At 44.4% G+C, this 16,793-nt stretch overlaps 1 protein-coding gene across 2 annotated transcripts in view; it reads left to right on the top strand.

Moving 5' to 3' along the window:
• The window catches only part of scube1 (signal peptide, CUB domain, EGF-like 1), a 489,492-nt gene extending 473,013 nt beyond the window's left edge, over window positions 1-16,479 (top strand). For both annotated transcript variants that reach the window (XM_086008801.1, XM_086008802.1), the window contains 3 exons: window positions 4,904-5,056; window positions 14,240-14,319; window positions 14,434-16,479. In XM_086008801.1, coding sequence (XP_085864927.1) covers window positions 4,904-5,056; window positions 14,240-14,319; window positions 14,434-14,586 — 386 coding nt within the window. In that variant the 3' untranslated portion in view covers window positions 14,587-16,479. The remainder of the gene's footprint in view (window positions 1-4,903; window positions 5,057-14,239; window positions 14,320-14,433) is intronic.
• The last annotated feature ends 314 nt before the right edge of the window (window positions 16,480-16,793 follow it).

Genomic DNA, 16,793 nt, shown 5'->3' on the forward strand with positions numbered 1-16,793 from the left:
ATCTGCAGCAGACATTTTTTCCTCAGCTTAGTATTATGTTGAGTGCTGTGTAAAATTTAGGTCCTCCAAAGTTTGAATTTTAAAACACAAATTGAAGTGGCAGGAGATTCTAAATATGCTCCTCAAAATAAAACTAGGCTATAATTTGTATCAGAAGTCTTCTGGATCATACACTGCTTAACCTGTGTAACTAATTGGTAGGCAAGGCTCAGGTATATGCACCACCACTGTGATCATCCTGCATCCCCACACAGCTACCACAATAAAAGCTTAAAAAGGTATAAAAACAAGTTTAAAGTTCCATCTGTGGTTCCAAACAGAAGACAATATCACAAATATTGACAATTTACAACAAGATAGCAAAATCAGGTTTAATGCAAAAAAAAATCCCCCCCCAAAACGTTATGACCTAAACCTAAAATATAAGAGTCTTTTCTCAATTTAAAAAAGCACCTTTTTGATATCCCCTACATGCATTCATAGCTCTTACAGTAGCAATTCTGAATGCTCAATGCACTTGTACTGCATCCCTGTGTGTGCTACTTTATTTTAAATGGGTTAATGCCTGTGTAAAAACAGGAATTTATAAGAACAGGAATGAAGACAAGCGAGTTAAGCATTTGTACATGATCAGAATTTCTACCCTTTGATTTTCAATCAATATTGAACAAAATTTGCACCTCCTTCAGAGATTGCTGTGGTCCAAACCATGCTAGCCCACCTAGAAGGACAAGGGCAGCAGGCGCATGGGAACACCACCACCTCCAAGTTCCCCTCCAAGTCACATATCATCCTGACTTAGAAGTACATCGCCGATCCTTCATTGTCGCTGGGTCAAAATCCTGGAACTCCCTCCCTAACAGGGAGTACCTTCACCACACGGACTGTAGCGGTTCAAGAAGGCGGTTCACCACCACCTTCTCAAGGGCAATTAGGGATGGGCAATAAATGCTGGCCTTGCCAGCGACGCCTTAATCCCATAAACGAATAAAAAAAAAGGACCAGTATGGGTATGGGATAACTTTAGTGGATGAAAATTCACAGACTGGGAGTGCATAATTTAGTGATATGTGACCTTGGTGCATGCCAAGTGGAATTCTGACCCTCAAAGTGATAACGTGCTTAAAATAAAAAAGATATATGCACTGAAAACAACTAAGATTTTGGAAATAACAACAGAAAATGCTGGAAAAACTCAGCAGGCCAGGCAACATCCGTGGAGAGAAAATAGAGTCAACGTTTCGTCAAGACTAAAGAAGCACAGGAAATGAAACAGATTAAGAGGCCAGGCTGGGAGAGAACAAGAGAGAAGTGAAGAGACATTAAGAAGTATTCAAAATGAGACGAGATGATGATAGGACTAGTGGAGACAAAAGACGGCTCTAGATTAGGTGTGAAATAGAAACATAGAAACATAGAAGATAGGAGCAGGAGTAGGCCATTCGGCCCCTCAAGCCTGCTCCGCCATTCAATGCGATCATGGCTGATCATCCAAATTCAGTACCCTGTCCCTGCTTTCTCCCCATATCCCTTGATCCCTTTAGCCTTAAGAAATATATCCAACTCCTTCTTGAATATATTTAATGAATTGGCCTCTACTGCCTTCTGTGGTAGAGAATTCCACAGGTTCACCACTCTCTGGGTGAAGAAATTCCTCCTCATTTCTGTCGTAAATGGCTTACCCCTTATCCTTAGACTGTGACCCCTGGTTCTGGACTCCCCGACCATCGGGAACATCCTTCCTGCATCTAGTCTGTCCAGTTCTGTCAGAATTTTATAGGTTTCGATGAGATCCCCTCTCATTCTTCTAAACTCCAGTGAGTATAAGCCCAATCGACCCAATCTCTCCTCATACGTCATTCCTGCCATCCCAGGCATCAGCCTGGTGAATCTTCGCTGAACTCCTTCCATGGCAAGAACATCCTTCCTCAGATAAGGCAACCAAAACTGCACACAATACTCAAGATGTGGTCTCACCAAGGCCCTGTACAACTGCAGCAAGACATCCTTGTTCCTGTACTCAAACCCTTTCGCTACGAAGACCAACATACCATTTGCCTTCTTAACCGCTTGCTGCACCTGCATGCTTACCTTCAGCGACTGGTGCACAAGGACACCCAGGTCTCATTGCACTTCCCCTTCTCCCAATCTATTGCCATTGAGATAATAATCTGCCTTCCTGTTTTTGCCACCAAAGTGGATAACCTCACATTTATCCACGTTATATTGCATCTGCCATGCTTCTGTCCAATCACCCAACCTGTCCAAATCATCCTGGAGTTTCTCGGCATCCTCCTCACAGCACACTCGCCCACCCAGCTTTGTGTCATCTGCAAACTTGGAGATATTACATCTAGTTCCCTTGTCTAGATCATTAATATGCGCTGGCAGAATGGGAGACAGCTGCCATGTGGGAGAGAGAAAAAAAAGAAAGGGGGGGGGAAAGGGCTAAAACAAAGGTGTGGATAAAAAATATAAGTAAAAATGTAATAGGGGCCGAGGTTATGATCTGAAATTGTTGAACTCGATATTGAGTCCGGAAGGCTGTAAAGTGCCTAATCGGAAGATGAGGTTCCTCGAGTTTACGGTGAGCTTCCGTGGAACAATGCAAGAGGCCGAGGACGGTGAGGTCCGAGTGGGAATGGGGCGGTGAATTAAAATGGCATGCGACCGGAAGCTCGGGGTCACCCTTACGGACTGAAAGGAGGTGTTCCGCAAAGCGGTCACCCAATCTGCATTTGGTCTCCCCAACGTAGATGGGACCACATCGTGACCAGCGAATACAATAGACTAGATTGCAAGAAGTACAAGTAAATCGCTGTTTCACCTGGAAGGGATGTTTGGGGCCCTGGACAGTGGGAAGGGGGGAGGTATAAGGGCAGGTGTTACATCTCCTGCGCTTGCACGGGAAGGTGCCAGGCGAAGGGGAAGGGGTGATAGAGGAGTGGACTAGGGTGTCTCGGAGGGAGCGGTCCCTACGGAATGCTGAAAGGGGAGGGGAGGGGAAGATGCGTTTGGTGGTGGGATCACTTGGGAGGTGGCAGAAATAGCGGAGGATGATCCTTGAATGTGGAGGCTGGTGGGGTGAAAGGTGAGGACAAGGGAAACCCTATCGTGGTTCCGGGAGCGAGGGGCAGGGGTGAGGGCAAAAGTGTGGGAGATAGAACGGACACGGTCGAGGGCCATGTCAACCACAGTAGAGGGAAATCCTTGGTTGAGGAAAAAGGAAGACATGTCGGAAGCACTGGTGTGGAAGGTGGCATCGTCGGAGCAGATGCGGCGGAGACAGAGAAACTGGGAGAATGGAATAGAGTCCTTACAGGAGGCAGGGTGGGAGGAAGTGTAGTCCAGGTAGATGTGGGAGTCAGTGGGCTTGTAGTGAATGTTGGTCAACAACCTATCCCCAGAGATGGAGACGGAGAAGTCGAGGAAGGGAAGGGAAGAGTCGGAGATGGACCATGTGAAGGCGAGGGAAGGGTGGAAATTGGAGGCAAAGTGAATGAAATTGTTTAGTTCAGGGCGAGAGCAGGAAACGGCACCGATACAGTCATCAATGTATCGGAAAAAGAGGTGAGGGAGGGGACCTGAGTAGGGCTGGAACAAAGAGTGTTCCACATATCCCACGAAAAGCCAGGCATAGCTAGGACCCATGCGGGTACCCATAGCAACACCTTTGATTTGGAGGAAATGAGTGGAGTCAAAGGAGAATTTGTTCAATGTGAGAACAAGTTCAGCCAGGCGGAGGAGGGTAGTGGTGGATGGGGACTGGTCGGGCCTCTGTTCAAGGAAGAAGCGGAGTGCCCTCAGGCCATCCTGGTGGGGGGTGGAGGTGTAGAGGGATTGTACGTCCATGGTGAAAAGGAAGCGGTTGGGGCCAGGAAACTGGAAACTGTTAAAGTGGCGGAGGGCGTCCGAAGAGTCGCGGATGTAGGTGGGAAGAGACTGGACAAGGGGAGAAAAGATAGAGTCAAGATAGGAAGAGATAAGTTCCGTGGGGCAAGAACAGGCTGAAACGATGGGTCTACCAGGGCAGTCCTGTTTGTGGATCTTGGGAAGGAGGTAGAAGCGGGCTGTGCGGGGTTGGGGAACTATGAGGTTGGTGGCCACGGTGGGAAGATCTCCAGAGGAGATGAGGACAGTGACAGTCTTGAAAACGGTGGTTTGATGTTCGGTAGTGGGGTCATGGTCCAGGTGGAGGTAGGAGGAGGTGTCGGAGAGTTGGCGTTCAGCTTCCGCTAGGTAGAGGTCAGTTCGCCAAACAACAACAGCACCACCCTTGTCAGCAGGTTTAATGACAATGTCAGGGCTGGATCTAAGAGAATGGAGTGCTGCAAGTTCAGGGGGAGGTAGGTTGGAATGAGTGAGGGGAGCAGAGAAATGGAGACGGCCGATGTCACGGCGGCAGTTAGCGATGAAAAGATCTAGAGAGGGTAAGAGGCCAGGGGGAGGGGTCCAGGTAGAACGGGAATTCTGAAAGCGGGAGAAAGGATCAGCCGTGCGGGGGGAAGACTCCTGGCTAGAGAAGTTGGCACGGAGACGAAGGCGGCGGAAAAAGAGCTCAACATCGTGCCGAGCTCGAAATTCATTGAGGTGGGGGCGTAAGGGGATGAAGCTCAGGCCTTTGCTGAGGACTGATCATTCGGGGTCAGAGAGGGGAAGGTCAGAGGGGATAGTGAAAACGTGGCAGGGGGTGAGATTGGGAGAAGTGGGGTCAGAGGAAAGTGAAGGGGAAGAAGGTTCCGGAGGGGCGTTGGTGTTCAAGAGTTGATGAAGCTTGCGATCCTTGACATCGGAAAGGAAGAAAAAAAGTTTTTTGTTGAAGCATCGGATGAGTCGAAGGATGAAATGGAATTTTGGAAAGTTCTCAATTTATATTGTTTTATATGAACCATTTCATTTGCAGCTTCACCAACATCTATCACAACCTACGAAACATGCCAGACCTATGAACGACCAATAGCATTTACCTCAAGGTCTCGGAAACTATGGATTCAATTTAAAGCTAATGAGGGGAACAGTGCCAAAGGATTTCAAGTTCCATACGTTACATATGATGGTAAGGAAACATGGACTTAATACTTAAATATGTCCTGCCTTTCTATCCTTGTGGTTCGAGCAAGTTTACCTTCGACTTTGACTAGATCAATTCTCTTTTTAAACCATTCATTTTAAATGCATCTCCCAAACTATGCACCATTCTTCAAACTGTGAGCAAGCAGTCAATCTGATGCAAATCCTCTGTAGTAGCTAATAAGGGTGCACCAGAATGACTTCCCACAGTAACTATTTGTCTTTCTCTTTTTTGAGAATGTATATTGATACATGCCCAAGATTAGGAACTAGGAACATGTGTGTTCCATGGAAGAGCAGTACACTGCACCACTGCATTACAACAATTACACTGATTGTTCTAAATATTTTATAAGAATAAATATGTAGTTCATTAAAATGATGGGAATGAAGATAGTGCTGCACACTATTCCACTTATGGCTGATCATTGCTGCACAGATGCAGTCAGTGTATTCCTCCCACTAGTCCATCATCTCAATCATATGCATGGAAACCATCTCCACTGCCTCCAACCTGAGATTGATGCTTCTAATCACAGCACTTTTGAACATTGGGGCTCTAGGCTCCTCAGCGGAGGATGGCTATTTCTCCACCTTCCACAGAGGAACAACACTCTCCCTCTTTTTCCACTCTCAGATCCTCATGCTCATTAGTGCTCGGTGCTTCACCCGGTGAAGACCCTTCCAACTCTAACTGCTGCTTCCTCAGTGGGTGTCTCTGGGCTGCCCATGGAGCAGGTGCGATGCATTGACAGAGATGGTGAGGCTGTATTGCAGATTCAGATCTGGAATTGCCCGGGTGGTGATCTGAGTGTGCAGCCTCTTCCTGCAATACACCGGCTATGATGTGAAAGCCAGAAGAGCTTGTTTATCTGCGTACACAGTCACAGCTGCCCCTAAAGAAATGGCAGCTCGAGTGTGAGCATTGCAATACTTTGAGAAAGCACATAAAGCTGACAGTGCCTAGTATGAGCATTCCCGAGTCTATTCCGACCTTCCCTTGCCTCAAACTTTGCGATTTACCACAACCTTTCCTGTCTGTCTGCCGATGATGTCTAACAGCTCCTCTTCATGCAAAGTCGAGGCTTTTAGTGCTGGTTCTCCTTTTTCTGATTGCATTTCTTTGGCAATGGTTGTGGGTGAGCTTTTCCTTTGGAAGGAGAGAACACTGTCATAGGCATGTGAGTGGCATAGATACTTCCCCTAATGAGTGTATGCATCACATGGTTATGAGAGGAGCACTGTCCCTTTAAATCATGTGTTCTTGAAAAATGATGGTGCTTGCGTGTTTGCACAGATTGTCCTTTGCATGTGTGAGTATCCCCAACATCCAGGTGCTGACAGAGAAAGAGTATTAAAGGTAAGGTGAGTGAAGGTGCTATGAGGGTGTGTATTGGCAAAAGTGCCTTGACTTATCTTGACCACTATTGTAAGATTACTGAAACTCTTCCTGCACTGTGTGGCAGTTCTTGGTGTGGTAGAGGTTGCACTGACTGCCTTTGTTAACTCCCTTCATACTGCATGAACCACCTTCTTATGGGGCTTCCTGCCCTTCATCCCCAACAGTCTTGATTTTCTGGGCCTCTCTTCTGTCAAAAGAGCCTCCACAGATGTAACCAAAAATGTGGGGGATCTTCTAGCTGCTGAATCTCTGAGGCTGATGCTCGCTCTCTCTGTCCAAAAACACATGTCCCTTTAAATAGCTGCAGCATTGACTATCCCTCCCTCGCAGCAGTGGTATATCTGGCATATTGTTACTGGTCAAAACCCGCACTATATAGCAAATAAGGTCTCAAGGAGGAAAAACTGGCAGGTTAGCAGTGGAGTGGTGTGTATGGGTGGTAGTCCTGCCAGACACTAACCCACCAATCAGAGAAAAATTTAGCTCCGTGTCAAGAATTGGGTTTATGAGGGGAGCTCAGTAGTGCTGTGAGTTAGACACTGGACTTTCACCTCTGGTACCTGCTTTCAAATCCAGCTCAGAATAATGGGATGAAAGTCTCCTCTGTCTGCTGGCTGTAAGGTTCTTATGTGAAATGAGTTTTCCAGTCTCTATCCTGTTTCCAGTGGTGAAATATGCTTACAGCAAACAACTAATTTGACACTAATTGGCAATCTCACTCAGATAGGTGTACACAATTGGAAAAATGTCGCAATGGGAGGCGCCATTTTCAGATTGGAGTTGAAGTAGAGTAGAGGGACCTTTACTATTTATTTGGCTGTGCTATGCTTTACCTGTACTTGATGTGCCTGAAATAGAAAGTGAAAAAGGCAACAAAAAAAATTAGAGAAGAAAGAAAGAGCAAGCATTCAGAGGTTGCAGTGAACTGCAATGCAATAGTTTCTTCTTTTTAAAATGTGCAATTAAGTTCATTCCTTGTTTCTGGCATCTCTAACACAAAATTCAATGCAAACATTTATTGAGCAGATACCCTTGAAGAATTTAAAGGGAGAGACAACCCCTCTCGTGTTCTAACATAAGCATTGATTGGGGTATGGAAGCAGATTTTAAGGAGGGAGAGAGAAAACGGGGAACTACAGACCAGTTAGCCGGACATCAGTAGTAGAGAAAATGCTAGAACCTATTATTAAGGTCGTGGGAAACATACAAACATAGAAGATAGGAGAAGGAGTAGGCCATTCGGCCCCTCGAGCCTGTTCCACCATTTAATGAGATCATGGCTGATCATCCAAATTCAGTACCCTGTCCCTGCTTTCTCCCCATATCCCTTGATCCCTTTAGCCTCAAGAAATATATCTAACTCCTTCTTGAATATATTTAATGAATTGGCCTCAACTGCCCTGTGTGGCAGAGAATTCCACAGGTTCACCACTCTCTGGGTGAAGAAATTCCACCTCATCTCAGTCCTAAATGGCTTACCCCTTATCCTTAGACTGTGACCCCTGGTTCTGGACTCCCCCGCCATCGGGAACATCCTTCCTGCATCTAGTCTGTCTAGTCCTGTTAGAATTTAATAAGTTTCAATGAGCTCCCCTCTCATTCTTCTAAACTCTAGCGAATATAAGCCTATTCGACCCAATCTCTCCTCATACGTCATTCCTGCCATCCCAGGTACCAGCCTGGTGAATCTTCGCTGCACTCTCTCCATGGCAAGAACATCCTTCCTCAGATAAGGTGACCAAAACTGCACACAATACTCAAGGTGTGGTCTCACCAAGGCCCTGTACAACTGCAGGAAGACATCCTTGCTCCTGTACTCAAATCCTCTCGCTTTGAAGGCCAACTTTCCATTTGCCTTCTTAACCGCCTGCTGCACCTGTATGTTTACCTTCAGCAACTCGTGCACAAGGACACCCAGGTCTCATTGCACTTCCCCTTTTCCCAATCTATTGCCGTTCAGATAATAATCTGTCTTCCTGTTTTTGCCACCAAAGTGGATAACCTCGCATTTATCCACATTGGGCAGATGCATGGCAAATGCAGTATAATCACCCAACCTGTCCAAATCGTACTGGAGTTTCTCTGCATCCTCCTCACAGCACACACACACACCCAGCTTTGTGTCGTCTGCAAACTTGGAGATATTACATCTAGTTCCCTCGTCTAGATCATTTATATATATTGTGAATATCTGGGGTCCTAGCACCAATCCCTGTGGTACCTGCCACTCGGAAAAAGACCCGTTTATTCCAACTCTTTGCTTCCTGCCTGCCAACCAGTTCTCTATCCAAGACAGTACCTTACCCCCAATCCCATGTGCTTTAACTTTACACGCTAATCTCTTATGCAGGACCTTATCGAAAGCCTTCTGAAAGTCCAATTACACCACATCCACTGGTTCTCCCTTATCTATTCTACCAGTTACATCCTCAAAAAATTCCAGTAGATTAGTCAAGCATGATTTACCTTTTGTAAATCCATGTTGACTTTGTCCGATCCTGTCACTGTTTTCCAAGTGCTCTGCTATTACATCTTTTATAATGGACTCTAGCATTTTCCCCACTACCGATGTCAGGCTTACCGGTCTATAATTCCCTGTTTTCTCACTACCACCCTTTTTAAATAGTAGGGTTACATTAGCTACCCTCCAATCCATGGGAACTGTTCCAGAGTCTATAGAATTTTGGAAGATGATCAGCAATGCATCTACTATTTCTAGGGCCACTTCCTTAAGTACCCTAGGATGTAGATTATCAGGCCCTGGGGATTTATCGGCCTTCAATCCCGTCAATTTCCCTAACACCATTTCCCTACAAATACTGATTTCATTCAATTCCTCCCTCTCATTAGACCCTATGTTCCCTGACATCTCTGGGAGTTTATTTGTGTCCTCCTTTGTGAAGACAGAACCAAAGTATGTATTTAATTAGTCAGCCATTTCTTTGTTCCCCATTATAAATTCCCCTGATTCTGACTGCAAGGGACCTATGCTTGACTTCACCAATCTTTTTCTCTTCACATATCTATAAAAGCTTTTACAGTCAGTTTTTATGTTCCCTGCAAGCTTACTGTCATAATCTATTTTCACCTACTTAATTAATCCCTTTGTCCTCCTTTGCTGAATCCTAAACTGCTCCCAATCCTCAGGTTTGCTGCTTTTTCTGGCCAAATTATATGTCCTCTCCTTGGATCTTATGCTATCCCTAATTTCCCTTGTTAGCCACGGTTGAGTCACCTTTTTTGTTTTAATTTTATGCCAAACAGGGATGAACAAATTCTGTAGTTCATCCATGCGATCTTTAAATGTTTGCCATTGCCTATCCACCGTCAACCCTTTAAGTAACGTTCCCCAATCCATCCTAGCCAACTCATGCCTCATACCATCGCACTTTCCTTTATTTAAATTCAGGACCCTAGTCTCTGAGTCAACTACTTCACTCTCCATTTTAATGAAGAATTAATAAAGTTGCTGCTGCCTTCCACCGATAAGCCATCTCCCTCAACAATATCCAAAGTGGTATATCTGTTTGAAAGGGGGATAGCCACAGGGGACCCCTGCACTACCTGCCTGCGCCTACTACTCTGCCTGGTGGTCACCCTTTCCCTTCCTGCCTGTGCAGCCTTTAGCTGCGGTGTGACCAACTCCCTAAACATGCTAGCCACGATGTCCTCAGCATCGCGAATGCTCCAGTATGTATCCATTTGCAGCTCCAGCGCTGCAGTGCAGTCTGTCAGTCACTACAGCTGGATACACTTCCCGCACACATGGTCGTCAGGGACACAGGAAGTGTCCCTGATTTCCCACATAGTGCAGGAAGAGCATGCCATGGGACCGAACTGTGCTGCCATGACTTACCCTTTAATTAATTCAAATTAAATTAAATCAAATCAATACCACTAATTACACTACAATTAAATGATATACTCAAGGGCCCTCGTTTACTACCACACCCCGCTACACATCAGAGACCCTAGAAACTTTAAATCACAAAAATTAAGTTTGGAAAAAAGCGAGAAAGAGAGAATTACTCACCAACCAATCACTTACCTGCTTTCTGGTGACGTCACACTTCGATTACTTTTTACTTCTTGCTGCTGCCGCCGGTGAGTCTGGGCCGCTCTCGCTCCCCGCTCTTTAACTCCTCAGTCTCCGCGCTCAGTCTCCACCCAGGGCCGCTCTCGCTGCTGCCGCCAGTGAGTCTGGGCCGCTCTCGCTCCCCGCTCTTTAACTCCTCAGTCTCCGCGCTCAGTCTCCACCCAGGGCCGTTCTCGCTGCTGCCGCCGGTGAGTCTGGGCCGCTCTCGCTCCCCGCTCTTTAACTCCTCAGTCTCCACGCTCAGTCTCCACCCAGGGCCACTCTCGCTGCTGCCGCCGGTGAGTCTGGGCCGCTCTCGCTCCCCGCTCTTTAACTCCTCAGTCTCCGCGCTCAGTCTCCACCCAGGGCCGCTCTCGCTGCTGCCGCCAGTGAGTCTGGGCCGCTCTCGCTCCCCGCTCTTTAACTCCTCAGTCTCCGCGCTCAGTCTCCACCCAGGGCCGCTCTCGCTGCTGCCGCCGGTGAGTCTGGGCCGCTCTCGCTCCCCGCTCTTTAACTCCTCAGTCTCCGTGCTCAGTCTCCACCCAGGGCCGCTCTCGCTGCTGCCGCCGGTGAGTCTGGGCCACTCTCTATCCCTGCTCTTTAACTCCTCGGTCTCTGCGCTCAGTCTCCACCCAGGGCCGCTCTCGCTGCTGCCGCCGGTGAGTCTGGGCCACTCTCTATCCCTGCTCTTTAACTCCTCGGTCTCTGCGCTCAGTCTCCACCCAGGGCCACTCTCGCTGCTGCCGCCAGTGCGTCTGGGCCGCTCTCGCTCCCCGCTCTTTAACTCCTCAGTCTCCGCGCTCAGTCTCCACCCAGGGCCGCTCTCGCTGCTGCCGCCAGTGCGTCTGGGCCGCTCTCGCTCCCCGCTCTTTAACTCCTCGGTCTCCGCGCTCAGTCTCCACCCAGGGCCACTCTCGCTGCTGCCGCCGGTGAGTCTGGGCTGCTCTCTTTCCCCGCTCTTTAACTCCTCGGTCTCCGCGCTCAGTCTGCACCCAGGGCCACTCTCGCGGGCACTTAGAAAATAATAATAGGATTACGCAGAGTCAACACAAACTTATGAAAGGGAAATCGTCTTTGACAAATCTGTTAGAGTTTTTTGAGGTTGTAACTAGCAGAATAGATCAGGGGGAACCAGTGGATGTGGTGCATTTGGATTTTCAGAAACCACTCGATAAGGTGCCACACAAGAGGCTATTAAACAAAATTAGGGCTTATGGGATTGGGGGTAATATATTAGCATGGATTGAGGATTGGTTAACAGACAGAAAACAGAGTAGGAATAAACGGGTCATTTTCAGGTTGGCAGGCTGTAACTAGTGGGGTACCGCAAGGATCAGTGCTTGGGCCTCAGCTATTCACAATCTACATCAATGATTTGGATGAGGGGACCAAATGTAATATATCCAAGTTTGCCGATGATACAAAGCTGGGTGGGAATGTAAGTTGTGAGGAGGATGCAAGGAGGCTTCAAGGGGATATAGACAGGCTAGGTGAGTGGGCAAGAACATGGCAAATGGAATATAATGTGGAGAAATGTGAAGTTATCCATTTTGGTAGGAAAAATAGAAAAGCAGAGTATTTTTTAAATGGTGAGTGATTGGGAAATGTTGGTGTTCAGAGGGACCTGGGTGTCCTTGACCACTGAAAGTTATCATGCAGGTACAGCAAGCAATTAGGAAAGCAAATGGTCTGTTGGCCTTTATTACAAGAGGATTTGAGTATAAGAGTAAAGACGTCTTATTGCAATTATATAGGGCCCTTGTGAGACCACTCCTGGAGTATTGTGTACAGTTTTGGTCTCCTTACCTAAGGAAGGATATACTTGCCATAGAGGGAGTGCAACGAAGGTTCACCAGACTGGTTCCTGGGATGGGGGGTTTGTCCTAGGAGGACAGATTGAGTAGACTAGGCCTATATTCTCTCGAGTTTAGAAGAATGAGAGGTGATCTCATTGAAACATACAAAATTCTTATAGGGCTTGACAGGGTAGATGCAGGGAGGATGTTTCCCCTGGCTGGGGAGTCTAGAACCAGGGGTCACAGTCTCAGAATAAGGGCTCGGCCATTTAGGACTGAGATGAGGAGAAATTTCTTCACTCAGAGGGTGGTGAATCTTTGGAATTCTCTACCCCAGAGGGCTGTGGAGGTTCAGTCGTTGAGTATATTCAAGACAGAGAGCGATAGATTTTTGAATATTAAGGGAATCAAGGGATATGGGGATAGTTCAGGAAAGTGGAGATGAGGTAGAAGATCAGCCATGATCTTATTGCAGCACGGTGGCATAGTGGTTAGCACTGTTGCCTCACAGCACCAGAGACCCGGGTTCGAATCCGGTCTCGCGTGACTGTCTGTGTGGAGTTTGCACATTCTCCCCGTGTTTGCGTGGGTTTCCTCCGGGTGCTCCGGTTTCCTCCCACAGTCCAAAGATGTGCGGGTTAGGTTGATTGGCTATGATAAAAAATTGACCCTTAGTGTTAGGGGGATTAAATACGTGGGGTTACGGGGATAGGGTGGGATATGTGTCGGTGCAGGCTCGATGGGCCGAAATGGCCTCTATCTGCACTGTGGGGTTTCTGTGAATGGCAGAGCAGGCTTGAAGGGCAAAATGGCCTACTCCTGCTCCTATTTCTTATATTCTTATGTTAATGTGTGCTCAAAGAGAAAAAGGGGAGACACTTGGTGCTTCTGAATCCCCAAGATATGTTCCTGCATTCAGATAGAGCTTGGAACTGTTTTTACCTACAACACTATTGTGTTGGAGAACATTCAGGAACCTTCCATGACTGAACTGCCTTGACATCAGGTTTTAAATATCCTCCACAGTTCTAGAGTGTTTGAGGGAGGCTGGGAACTGAAAGCAGATGATCAAATGTAATCAATTGCCCAGTTTTAGCAGCAGTGTTAGATACAGGAAAAAGGACACAGGCCTGTAACTTGCGGTCAGCGACGAAGCAAAGGCATTCGCCGCTGGCTCCAAAGTAAGCTTCCCACAAAGATCTTGCAATCTCTGTGGCAAGGTCAGCTTTTCCGACGTTCAATTGAGATCAGTGTAGTTTAGTGGGAATTCCATCGTGTGAGCATCAACAAGCTGTCCAAGCAGCCAATCACATTACAGAATTCTCAGACCGCGAACCAGGAAATAGAAAGCACTAATAATCACTTTTTAAAAAATTTACAGAGATTGTAATAATTTTTTTACATACACTAGTTTAAGGTATGGTGTGGAGATGCCGGTGTTGGACTGGGGTGGACAAATGTAAGAAATCACACAACACCAGGTTATAGTCCAACAGCTTTATTTATATAAGCTGTGTTTTTATGCATCTCTCCACTTCACCTGACGAAGGAGCAGCGCTCCGAAAGCTTGTGATTTCAAATAAAGCTGTTGGACTATAACCTGGTGTTGTGTGATTTCTTACATTAGTTTAAGGTAGAAATTGAAATATCACGAACAAACTTAAAAAAATTTTTTTAATTAATTTTAAAATCTAATAATTTTTAACTTAATGGAGAAATTTGACATTCCACCAATATAAAACTAGTTTTTCAGGGCCAATGCAATATTATGATTTTTTTTTAATTGGAAGTTTATTTCTTAAAAATCATTTTTGCTTGTAAATAATAACTATGCGAAAAACATTTATCCAAATTGAAGTAGGATGTTGCTACTTAATTGTTCTTTTTTCTTGTCAGAGGATTACCAGCAGTTAATAGAAGATATTGTCAGAGATGGGCGTTTGTATGCTTCAGAGAATCACCAAGAAATTCTTAAAGTAAGCTTGTCATTAAGAAGAAAATTGAAGTTTGTTCTTATTTTTGTACTGTAGAAATTTAAGTTATCAATTCTAATGAGAGTGTTTTTCTTAATTGTATTTTCTTAAATATAGGACAAGAAATTGATCAAAGCACTCTTTGATGTATTGGCACATCCTCAAAATTACTTCAAGTATACAGCACAAGAGTCAAAAGAAATGTTTCCCAGATCATTTATAAAGTTGCTGCGGTCCAAAGTGTCCAGATTCTTAAGGCCGTACAAGTAGTTGTGCTGCTGGAGATGTTTAACATGTTGTTCTATTGCATTCGGAATAAAGAGGTATCCCTTCCTTCAACACTGGTGTCACACTTTCTCCTTAAAATTCAAGGTTCTGTTTAATAGTCTTCAGTTTTTACTTTAAACATTCTTTCCATTCTTCCTTCGTGAAGAACCTTTACTAAAATGTGCTATAATGTTGTACAAGCAGTCATCCTGCTTTGAGTTGATATTCCTTTGAAAGCAGAAAGAATATAGGAAGCCTTGCGTGCATTCAACTTTGGCTGTAAATTTGTGCACTACAGGATGCGTTCTGCCTTTTGTTATATGTTCAAAGAACAGTTGATTCTAATAGACAATGACCTCTATTAAAAATAATTTCATTTCGGTCTCTTCTACGGGGAAAAAAAATTAGATCCCGTAGAACAAAAACATTCTTTCAGCATGTTGGAAAATATCAGAAATTGGCAACTACCTGCAAAAGTATCAAAATGATGCAATAGAAATAAAGAAAAAAGATGTAACTAATATTTGGAATTTTAATTGCACTTGAATTTTGTATTTGAAACAATTTAGAAAAAAAAATCTAAGTTGTATTCTCCTTAGTTTATGTCTTACCTAAAAGTACTATTTGAATTGTATAGACTCGTAACTGTCCTTCAGAGATGAATCAGAATTGGAGCAGCTATACTAAACTCCCGTACTGAGTGATCAAAGAGAATATAATCTTGTTTACCTTTGATGCAGGTGCACAAACTTTATTCTTTATAAAATAAAGTTTTTTGTAAAAGAAAAGAACATTTTGCAAAAGTCACACAGAATTTTAACATTTACTTTTATCATTTCTTGTTGGGGGGCGGAGGAGAAAAAATGATTCCCCATATATTTTCTGATAACACTATAGCTTGCTTAATGCAGAATGTTGTGCTTGAATGATTGGTAACCCTTCCCCTTATAAAGAAAATCAGTGTAGACAGTCTCAGCTCTTTTTGGTACAGCCATATTGGTTGTTTTTAGCTGAATAGATGAAGAGGTGATGTTAATTGGATACACCCAGTTTTTTTCTAAAAAAGCGATGCATTCTCTTGTGTATTTATGCTACTGATTTAGTTGCTGTAATGGTAGCAAAGCTACTGGCTGATTTACTAACTGGAATAGGCAGGTCTTCCTGTTGGTCTGAAGTTTCATTATCTGTACAGAACTGGAAGTGTTTTACAGATTCTTGTGTTGTTTTTCTCCCATTCTTAGGTTACTGGGTCTGATCGATACTTTACCTAAGCTAAAAAAAAAACCTGTAGATGCTGCTTTATAAGCTTTATTACCAATATGTAAATTATGTACAAATGTTGGCAATTTTTTCCATACGAAATTAAGTTAATATTTACCGTGGTAGATAGAAAAAAAAGTTAAAATACAAACTGTATAAACTGCAATAAGATTTTGTTACTTTATATAAATGGCAATGGTCATAGACTTACAGTAAGAAATCCACACAGTTGTGTTAATACTGCCAGTTTTATCACTGTAAACCGTTGTAAATGTAACCTATAGCTCTACCCATTTTACCTTGTCTTCTCTCTGTATTTAGTTTTATTTTCTATGTTAGAACCTCTAAAGGAGGCACGTAAAGGATTTTGTCTGTTTAATCATTTTCATAATAAACTACAAAGATTACTTAAAAAACTAAAGTAATTGAGTGTTTTTATTAGAGATTGGAGGACGAGTGGACAGTATGTAAACCCAGTGTGTAATTTCACATGCATCTATACAGCTTCCCATTTCATAATTGTTCAGCAGAACTGTATCCTATACATAAAAGCAGCATTAGAACATGCACTTGGTGCCTGATTTTATAGTAATTCATTGTAGACTTTTATAATTAAAATGTAAAGGTTGAAATATGCACACTCGTACAAGTCATCATTTAAGAGTCCTGTTTAAAATGGAAACTTTTACCATTCATACTAATGGTTACTTATATGAATACCACAAGTCAGAATACCCTCTGAGCTATGTGGGTAAAGCATTGTACTTTGTTCAGTACGTTTAGACTTTTATTTTCCCTAAAACTTTTGTTCATTCTTACTTCCGGGGTGTTCTGTTTAACCTGTTCTTGGAGTGTTGTAGGGTTGGTGCAGATTTTAGAGACAGGGAGGGTCATGGCCATAAAGGGATTTAAACATGAGGATGAGAATTTTAAATTGGAAGCATTGAGAG

Source organism: Somniosus microcephalus, chromosome 16 (genome assembly GCF_052327205.1).
Source record: "Somniosus microcephalus isolate GS21.2 chromosome 16, FLI_Smic_1.0, whole genome shotgun sequence".
Taxonomy (NCBI): domain Eukaryota; kingdom Metazoa; phylum Chordata; class Chondrichthyes; order Squaliformes; family Somniosidae; genus Somniosus; species Somniosus microcephalus.